Below are 10,000 nucleotides of genomic sequence, written 5' to 3' on the forward strand. Positions count from 1 at the left end.
GAAATATGACAAAGGCTTACAACAGTTTCTATTATATATTACAACCCCAAATAGCTTCTTTTTAAAGGGTTTACAATCACATACCTAATGCAAACAAATTATAAATATCTATCATTTGCCAGGTTATCTATCATATGTATCTTTTATCTTATATCATGGTATTTACCTAATAAGAAAGAACAGCTGTTAAAGTAAGGATTAGTAAAAAAAAAAAAAAAAAAAAAAAAAAAAAAAGCAGAGGTGGCCATTTCCCTTATTCAGTCTTGGGCAAAGTACCTGGCTTTCTGACCATTTAAAAACTACATAAAGAAAAAAGGAGTGACAAAACAATTCAATAACAAAACCTTCATATTTTTTCTAGTTTAAATCTAAATGTGAAAAGAAGTTTCTGAACTTCTACACTTTAGTCTGACAAGGGTCACTAATGTGACATCAATAGACAATTCCACCACCATACATTATGTATATATCACATTTTCGTTACCATCAATTTAACATTAATAAACATATTCAATGTTCTAAAAATCATTGGTAATTCTTATCAATTAAGGAAAAAATGGAAATATTTATCAGAATAAGTCAACATACTAATGTTGGGATGGCAAAATACACTGTATGTCCACTTTTTGTTTGTTTGTTTTTGTTTATTGATTGTTTACACATAGGGATGGCTCCACAAGTACTTAGTCACCAAAGAGTCCCTTATTAGGCCTACCTATCTCACTTATTTGGGATTTTCTTTGACTTTTTGAAAGGTTCACATTTATTTTTGTTATTAATATTCTAATACTGTCATAATAACCAATAATGTTAATAATAATAATAACAACAGTAGTAGTGTTGCTATTAACAGCATTGAAAATTAATGCCTTTTTTTCCACAAATTCATGGAATGGGGAAATCAGGTGATATCATGTGTCTACATATTGACACCTTGGTGGCTGAGCACTTGTGGAGCCACCTGTGCACAACAGAATTCACAAAAAATATGGTAGACAGTACATAACACCAAGATCAATCGATTAAGTCACTCACCCCTAAACTAATGTCATTCATCCTTTGACAAGACATTCACCAGCTTAAGAACCACTGCCCTATGATGCTTCTTCCCTTGTTGCCCAAAGCATTCACATCTACATGAGAATACTTGACCTATATTGTATAGACTATACTTGCTGACACAGATGAACATGAGTAACTCTACAGATGCTTTACAATTTCCATATTGTAATAAAAAATATTGCAAACTTATAAAGTCACCATATAAGTTTAAACAGCAGGTAGTTTAGGAGTAAACCTACTTAAATAAATGTGTAGGAAAATTTCTAACTCAAAAATCATAATACTGTTTACAAATATGGGTATGCACATACATGTCATAATTTTCAGACCAGAGGATGATTTCTAATGGGTGATGTTTCTTGGAATGGCAATATTCTTCCCTTGACACACAGTTTATGAGTTACACTGCTTTCTTTCTGATTTGGTGTCCTCAAGTTGCCAGGACAAAATGTGGGTTTATCTTTGATTACCAACTGAAGGCTTACCTTGACTTTCTGCAGATTATTTTGAAAACCTTATGGTGTTGTTCCATGTGTTGTTATGGTTACCTCTTAGTGTTTCTCTCTTCACAGTCCCTATTTTAAATTTACCTTCTTATGGACTAAAATTGAATAGCCTTCTCAAATCTAAACACCAAAATAAGGCTTCTTGCAATCAATGTACAATAAACATATTCTCCTTTTAGCATTTTACAATGGAATTCTCTAAAGCAATTACAGAAAGACTTATTGACTTGACAAATACAGGCAAGGCAGCCTTATCAGCCTTGTAATTTCATCACAGAATGTTCATTAACTCTGATATGAAAACACTTATCTGGCATATATCTGCTACACTTTAATAAATTAAGCTTAAAGTGAGGAGGAGGAGGAAGGGAAAAAATAATGATGATGACAGAGGCAAAACAGGTGAAGGAAGAGGTGGTGATGATTGTAAGAGGAACAGGAGATGGAGGAGGAGGCGGAAGAGGAGGACCTGATGGAGAAGATGGTTGATGATGTGAGAGGATGTTGATGTGGATATTGATGTGGATGAGGATGTGGCTACTGAGGTGAATGAAGGTGTGGGTATGGATATTGATAAGGAAAAGGATGTGGATGTGGATATTGATGTTTCTGTTTCTTCATTATTAATTCCATAAAAAAATATAATTGTTAAATGTTCAAAAATTCTAATAAATAAAACACACAGTAAATAACTGGTCCATAATTACCATGCTGCACAAGAGTTCCCTTAGCTGTGGAAGATCACTGATAAGGATGGTGTACAAAAACTGCTTTATCTTTATCAGCAATGTTTTCACTTAGTGATTTTTGTTGCCTCAGTCACTATTATCATCTGTAAGAAGTTCTGTTTTATAATGCCCAATTTTGATCTGCTTTAACATCCTCATAAGAGGAACAATGGACAACTATTGTAAACTTTTGTCTGCTTCATACTCCACCAAGGTTAACAAAACTCCACAATAGTCTTAAAAGAAAAGTGTGAACCATTCTTTACCTGAAGATAAATTACCAGGGAGGTCCACCTTGCCAGAATATACATGGTGGAGGCTTGTTGGCCTCTCTTGCCCATGCTGGAAAGTGTGGCATTTTTTCAGCAAGGCCTCCCAGTATATATATCATCAAGAAAAGTCTAGTGTGAAGAAGACAGAATGAAAGGCAGGGTTTATAATGAGCTCAGGAGCTTTAATTTTATGTGTGTAACAGTTTGGCAGTTAGTTTAGAAAAGTAGTTCCCACTGGCACAGGTCCCCCCTTGGCTTCCAGGTGGATTCCTAGCACTCCCCTCATTCACATATACAAAATCTCTTTTTAATTTTGTTTGTTATCCTTCATACAGAAAACAGCAAGATTAAACACAAAAGTGTGTTTCATTTACCACCCATATTGGGAACCACTGGTCTAGAACATGGGTTCTTCTCCTCAGCAGATTTGTCTTAGTCATATGGTTACATATGTTGGCTCCAGAAACAATCAGTCAATCAATTACTAGGTCTACCTGATCTTACCTGTTTACCCAATTCCATGATTTTATTTTATTTTCAGACTTCACAAGTATTTTCAGCAATGTTCTAACAATGATGCTTATAATCATAATCATCATAATGTTAATAATGATGATTATATCTATATGGCAGAGAGAGAGAGAGAGAGAGAGAGAGAGAGAGAGAGAGAGAGAGAGAGAGAGAGAGAGAGAGAGAGAGAGAGAGAGAGAGAGAGAGAGAGAGAGAGAGAGAGAGAGAGCGAGAGAGAGAGAGCGAGAGAGAGAGAGCGAGAGCGAGAGCGAGAGAGAGAGAGCGAGAGCGAGAGCGAGAGAGAGAGAGCGAGAGCGAGAGAGCGAGAGAGAGAGAGAGAGAGAGAGAGAGAGAGAGCGAGAGAGCGAGAGAGAGAGAGCGAGAGAGAGAGCGAGAGCGAGAGAGAGAGAGAGAGAGAGAGAGAGAGAGAGAGAGAGAGAGAGAGAGAGAGAGAGAGAGAGAGAGAGAGAGAGAGAGAGAGAGAGAGAGAGAGAGAGAGAGAGAGAGAGAGAGAGAGAGAGAGAGAGAGAGAGAGAGAGAGAGCGAGAGAGCGAGAGAGCGAGAGAGAGCGAGAGAGAGAGAGCGAGAGAGAGAGAGAGAGAGAGAGAGAGAGAGAGAGAGAGAGAGAGAGAGAGAGAGAGAGAGAGAGAGAGAGAGAGAAAATCTGAAATTTGAAAGAATGGCTCAACAGTCAACATCATATGCCTAGTAACTAAATCAATAGTGACAAAGAGCGTGCCAAACTATCTATGTATAAACAAAAGTAATAAAACAAAACTACCTAGAGTTACTCGGTTGACAAGTCTTACTTTGTATATCTATATTGATTAACCATCAACCTTTAATCAGTAAGAGCACTATATGCATGTACTTTTTAATTCATCCTTTAATTATTGGGAAGAATTTTTGCAAATTTGGCTGAAAATATAAGAGGGGATGGAGCTAACACAATGTCACCGGGTGGTTTCCCAATACGAAAGCCCTCTCTCCTGGGTTGTAGTCATTGTGGCCTGGGCCCTGCTGCTGAGGGATCATGTCATTACAATGGCATGTGCTGCGTGGCCATGCATGCCCTCAGAAAACGGGACCAGTGCACTATGTCATGTATGTACATGCCACCCGGAATATAGTCCAGGTGTACCATGGCATGTACGTACATGCCACCCGGAGGCAATGGATTAAGGACATAGACATAGGAGATATACCATGATATATCATTCAATGCTAGTGGAAATCAATAAAAATATCTTTTAGTGCTAATAATCATTAGAGATGAAGTATATGTACATACTGCAAGAAGATGCATTTTAGTAATATGCTGTATTTCTTGTCCCTAATCTCAATATGGTCAGCAATTATACAATCTCATATAAAATTTTCATTCTTCTCACATTTTGCACATTCAACCAACACCATTCACTCTCCCCTGTGACCAGTCTTCAGAAGCTTCTGAAGGTTTCATGAAAGAACACTGTCACTCCATGCTAGGGCCATTCAATTCAATTAGCCTATATAATGACAACTTCAAATTGTTTATTTTCCCACCTCATATTTGATTTACTGTATTTCTACACATATACCAGAGGACTGTATACCATTTCAACCGCAAAAGAACTAAGGCTATATTTTGTTTAGACAAGTGCTACACAATTACTAGTTCTTGGCGACACACATTAGTACAGGTTATGGTGTGGCACTTCATTCTTTGAGTCATGTTTTGCAGATATATTCTTATACTTTAGTGTGGTATGTATACTTCACAATAACAGTTAAATAAGCTGCATGATGCAAATGCCCCAATATTATAAAAATGCCAAGGCACGCTTATGTAATGCTCAAAAGTTCATGTACCTCAACAGAATATAGCAATTTTCTTGTGCGAGTTCCAATTCAAAGAGACAAACTTTCCAATGTGCCCCTTGTTTGCAAAGAAAATATCTTGTTTGCACATACCATACTTTCCAAAATAAGCTTTCAAAAGTGCAGCTTCCAAGTCACTGCAGAAACCCATTATATAAAAACCTAGTTACTTTGATAGTTTTCCCTTGCATTGATGAATTCACAACACAGTCAGTTTCATTTCTGTTCATTAGTACCACTGTAGAGTTAACTTTCCATATATCTTCAAAGTCACATTCTGACCAACACAAATAGAGGTAGGCGAGGATAAATCGTCCTTAATTCCTGTGAAAGTTGAAGAAAGGAATATCATCCCCATCGGGACTCTGAAAACCTTTCCCCTACAGATGGCAATGAAATGTTGTTTGCGTTGAAATCGAAATAAAATCAATGGGAAAGACACTGGAGTGAAATAGCGTTGTGAGGCGGCATTCCGGGCGGCCGCAGCGTCACGGCCCGAGTTTCCAGGGCCGCTTAAGGCCTGGCGCCGCGTAATGGGATTTGCGAGTCGCTTTTGCACTTGTCTGCAGCCTTCCTGCTGCTCTTGTTTACCTCTTGGCTGCTTGTTTACTCGGGCGCCGAGTGACAGGAGGGCGAGGGGCGGCCCTTCCCGTTCGCTCCGTTTTATCGCCGCTTCCGCTCTTATAAACCTCGTCGACTACACGCACGTACTCACCATCTTGCAATATCCGAGGAGATCCAGATTGGTCGGATTTTCGTCCTTGAGAACAGGGAGGAAATGCTGAAGGACGAAATATCTGTCTCTTTCCTGCGGAGATCAGCTGGATGGTTTACCTCGGGCGTCAACGTCTGCCACGGCGCGGATCCACACCGCCGCGGAAAGCGTAATTTGTAATAGACTTATCCAATACTTTTACATATTCCAATATTTTTGTACATAAATATACTGATGCAATATATAAAAATTGAAATTGATCTTAAAATAATCGACAAGAGTGGATTTGCGTTGCGTTTGTAGCAGGTGAGTAGTTGTCAGCGCGGCCGCCAGAGGGATCTCCCTTTCCCGTTTCAGCGTGTGAGTGTAAACGGCCGCCGCCGCGCCTCGCTGTTTTCGCCCCTATTTCCCCCCTTCGCTCTCCCCTAGGTTGGAGAGAGAGTCACACGAGACGTAGAAGGACTCCAGTGTTTAGTGCCGAAGTGATTTTTTGGGCTAGAAAGGTGTTCTTGACGAGAAAATCGGGTTTGATATAGAAGATTGCCGCTTTGTTGATGTTTTTCGTGCGCCACATTTCGAAGCCGAAAGACTTTCTGCTGAGATATTCTGTGACAGCTCCTGCACGAGGAGAACTGGGAAGGCCGTCTCTCGTGTCGGATAATTTGCAGACCTCAGTGCGATAAATAGGAAATGTGTTGTCACGAGCGGCCAGACACGTGCTTCGGGGCAGGAAGGCGAAGCTCTGCGGTGAACGTCTCCGCACGTGGGGGTCGGAGCCCGGGCCTGAGCCGGGAGTTTGCCCACACGCGACGCCGAAGGACTTCCGTAGATAGTTTGTTCCAGCTGGAGAGGCCTTCAGCATGTTGGATACACGTTCCGTCAGCCAGCGCCGAGGGAAGTGGGTGGACGAGAAGGGGTCGTTTCTCTGGGAATTTAAAGGGATTGCCTTCAGGTGCAGTCGAGAGGCCTGCGTCACGGGAAGGCGGTTTGGTAGAATATCAAATGTCAAAATTTGTTTCTAGGAGTTGATTAGGAAAAGAAATTGTCATGCTGTTAAGGGTTTAAAGCTGAAAATTTTCATGGTATTTACTTACAGCACAGGCACACTTGCTAGAGACAATCCCAACTACATCACTAAATTTATCAACAATCTAAGTTGTCGGAGTTGGGTATGCCCATAGGAGGGTTGATGGGGGCCTCTGCATTTCTTCAGGTTTCTTGTACCAACAACCACAACTTTTTATCCTTTTCAAGTTTACCGTCTTCAATTTTCCCAGATTAACCATGTTCTCCAACTGTATTAGGTTTTATTAGAGGTAGAACATGTGCTCCTTGACAGCTGTAAGTTGTGCACCAGTTTGGTCGTAGCTGCCTTATCAATTTCTGTATCTCCCTAGCTAGGGACTCCATTCCTAGGTTCCCAACTCATCACTGGGTTAATTGTTATGGTAGGGATGTGTTAACGTAGCACAAATTGAAGATCATATTCTTCTAGAGGACAAAAGTTGCCGTCATCAATACAAGAAATAATGGTTCATTTTTAGACTGAGAATCGGGTCTTCCTGGACAGTATTTATATCATCAGATTTGTTATGTGATGAGAACCAACCTGACAATCCTTCCCGTCACATTCACCAGCCAACAACCTTGATAATTGATAAGTCCCTATAGCAGGGGAGGGCATGATGTAGATTAGGGAAATTACGGAGTAAAACAGGCTGAAACAAGAATAGAGAACAGAAATGTGGAAAACTAAATTTTAACTGTCGTATTTTGATGTGCTTGCCTTCACTACTGATCGTTAGTGTTAGTCAAGTGGTACTTGGGTAACAACCCCTGGGAGAAAGTAGCTAAATCATATAGGGGCTTATCTGGAACATTACTTTGCACAGGAAATCTTAAACGTGGCATTCCAGTATGACGAGGTTGCTTACACTTGGGAGACAAGGTTTTCACAAACTGTATTCAAGAATCTAAATTGCCACTGCCTGAGGGAGAACTGCCCCCCCCCCCCCCCATCAACCCTTTCTGCACAGAAAAGTGAATAAAGATGAGCCTGCTAAAACCACATACCATATTGTTTCTAATGCTGGAAGTGAAAGTATTCCTGTAATCACTTACTTGCAAGAACTTGGTAACTGCAATACTTATACTCCCCTCATGGATTTGCCAATCTATTGAATGGGGAACAAATTGCCACAATTTGTATACTGCACAATGGAGCCAGTGAACCACTTTGGTCATTTACTATCAAATAAATTAGCAGTCCAAGCTTGGTATCTGACAAAATTTGGTGAAGGTTTGTTAGGCTTTACTGGTGTAGGATTCGCGCTGAAAAAAAAATGTAAATTTGATATTAATGAGTGTCCTAGCATCTGGAAGCAAGTGCAAAAAGTATCACTGCCTGGAGGTTTTTAAATATTTAAGCCCTTCCCGACGGGTCATGCCCTGAGGCGTCATAACCTACCGCTCAATCTGTGGCATGCGGCGATGCGCCAAAGTGCTATGAGCTGGTGATTTGGCTTGGTGTACCGAACTCCTGCACTCAGTCGGTGTATTGCGATTGATCTCCAGAGTGTGTTTTTATTATTATTCTTCACCCATCATTAAGGGGTTGAACTGCAGTATGCTAGAGGGCAAAGACTGTCACATGGTTTTTCCAACAACCTCGGTTCATCTCTCAATAATACCAAATAATTTCGAAACCAGTTTGTGAAAAATAAGATGGCTTGATAACAGTATACATTAGGGATTAAGATTAGCCTTTTAACCCAATGGGGGCGGGTCACGGCTATCGCCGTCATAACAATACGCACGATGTGAGGCGTGCGGCTGTCCGCAGCGGCGCCGCGCCAAAACGCCCCGAGGCAATGATTAGGCTTGATGGACCGATATCACGCGCTCAGAGTCGGCGCACTGCCGCCGTTCGCCAGAGCGAAGAGTTTTTTTTAATTTGCTATACCCGGCGCCATTGGGTTAAGTCAGCACAGTCCCCTTGTATGTTTTGCCCCATGTTAATGTATGTAATGAATTGTTTTTAGTATTTGCTTATGTTTATAGCATCAGGTACTGAAGCAGCTGTGTTTAACCTGTACTAAAATTATTTCTTTCCTACAGAAAAATAAGCCAAAATGACCAATTCCAAGGGTGTGCGTCGTGGCACGCGCAACATGTTTGCGCGTGGCTTCAAGAAGAATGGTGTAGAGCATCTCTCCACCTTCTTGAGGGTGTACAAAGTTGGTGACCTTGTTGACCTGAAGGTTAGTTGGAAATGTTTTCCCCATATTCTTACTTTTTGTGATGAGCTTAGAGTTCAGGTATTTCAGTTTGATTCCCCACTTGCAAGATTTTATTAATAGAATTTGTGGTGATTACAAAAATGTACTACTGTACAATTTTTTTATCTGAAGCTTTGCGTTTTAGTAACCTGATTTTTCCTTTGTTCCCAGGGCAACGGTGCCTTCCAGAAGGGTCTTATCCACAAGGCATACCACGGAAAGACTGGACGCGTGTTCAACGTCACCCAGCATGCTGTTGGTGTCATTGTAAACAAGAGAGTCAAGGGCAAGATCCTGGCCAAGAAGTGAGTTCAAAGTTTAAGCTTTGCACATAAAGCTTGTTTTTATTGTGGTGTAGAAAGTCTTGTTGTATTTGGCAAGATGTTAGAGTACAGATCATTCAGATATAATTATTCAGCATTTAACTCAATTATTAACAAATAAGTTTTGAGTGAATGTGTTAATGCACTCTTACAGGAGATTTAGATATAATATTTACCTTTTGCCATCTTCCTCAGGCTGAATGTACGTATTGAGCACCTCAAGCACTCCAACTGCCAGGTTGACTTTAAGAAGCGCATCAAGGAGAATGAACAGCGCAGAATTGAGGCCAAGAAGGCTGGAGTCAAGATTCCTGAGGGAGAGCTGAAGCGTAGACCTGCCCTCCCCCGCGCAGCACACAGGGTCAACATCACGAAAAACAAGCCTGAATTCCTCACGCCACTGCCTTATGAGTTCATTGCTTAAATAAATCCCAAGGCGTACATATCTTTTCCTTTCAAACCTGTTTCTATTTTTACTGGGTATCCTTACTGATTAATAAAATCATCTATAGATTACTTGACAAGTTCAAAGTTCATAGGGGATGAAGCTGCAGCATTGAGTAGCCAATTCTTTTTCTGCTCATTTTCATTATATGATGATATAAGAACGGGTGCATTAATTTTGTAGTTTCCTCAGTTAGGTGTAGTACACAGAAGAGGCAAGTTCATAAGAAACAAGCTTCCAAATAGTTTTGGAATAAGTTGAAATCTTTAAAAAGGTATTTTAACAATCATTTGCTGTTTTC

At 40.4% G+C, this 10,000-nt stretch overlaps 2 protein-coding genes across 2 annotated transcripts in view; one reads left to right on the forward strand and one right to left on the reverse strand.

Moving 5' to 3' along the window:
* LOC125031332 (ubiquitin carboxyl-terminal hydrolase 12-like) overlaps positions 1-5,823 on the reverse strand; it is a 14,748-nt gene extending 8,925 nt beyond the window's left edge. Inside the window, exon 1 of the mRNA XM_047622036.1 lies at positions 5,654-5,823. Coding sequence (XP_047477992.1) covers positions 5,654-5,656 — 3 coding nt within the window. The 5' untranslated portion in view covers positions 5,657-5,823. The remainder of the gene's footprint in view (positions 1-5,653) is intronic.
* A 2,947-nt stretch (positions 5,824-8,770) lies between these two features.
* On the forward strand, positions 8,771-9,695 carry LOC125031052 (60S ribosomal protein L21-like). Its single transcript, XM_047621489.1, has 3 exons — positions 8,771-8,913; positions 9,103-9,236; positions 9,450-9,695. Exons 1-3 carry the CDS (start codon positions 8,785-8,787, stop codon positions 9,676-9,678), a joined length of 492 nt encoding a protein of 163 aa, XP_047477445.1. The 5' UTR covers positions 8,771-8,784; the 3' UTR covers positions 9,679-9,695.
* Positions 9,696-10,000: the final 305 nt, after the last annotated feature.

This window comes from Penaeus chinensis, chromosome 12 (assembly GCF_019202785.1).
Source record: "Penaeus chinensis breed Huanghai No. 1 chromosome 12, ASM1920278v2, whole genome shotgun sequence".
NCBI classification, from domain to species: Eukaryota; Metazoa; Arthropoda; class Malacostraca; order Decapoda; family Penaeidae; genus Penaeus; species Penaeus chinensis.

Coding starts and splice junctions, on each gene's coding strand:
- LOC125031052 (XM_047621489.1), top strand. CDS start 8,785: ATGACCAATTCCAAGGGTGTGCGTCGTGGCACGCGCAACATGTTTGCG. Junction 8,914..9,102: donor GTGACCTTGTTGACCTGAAG/GTTAGTTGGAAA, acceptor CTTTGTTCCCAG/GGCAACGGTGCCTTCCAGAA. Junction 9,237..9,449: donor GGCAAGATCCTGGCCAAGAA/GTGAGTTCAAAG, acceptor CATCTTCCTCAG/GCTGAATGTACGTATTGAGC.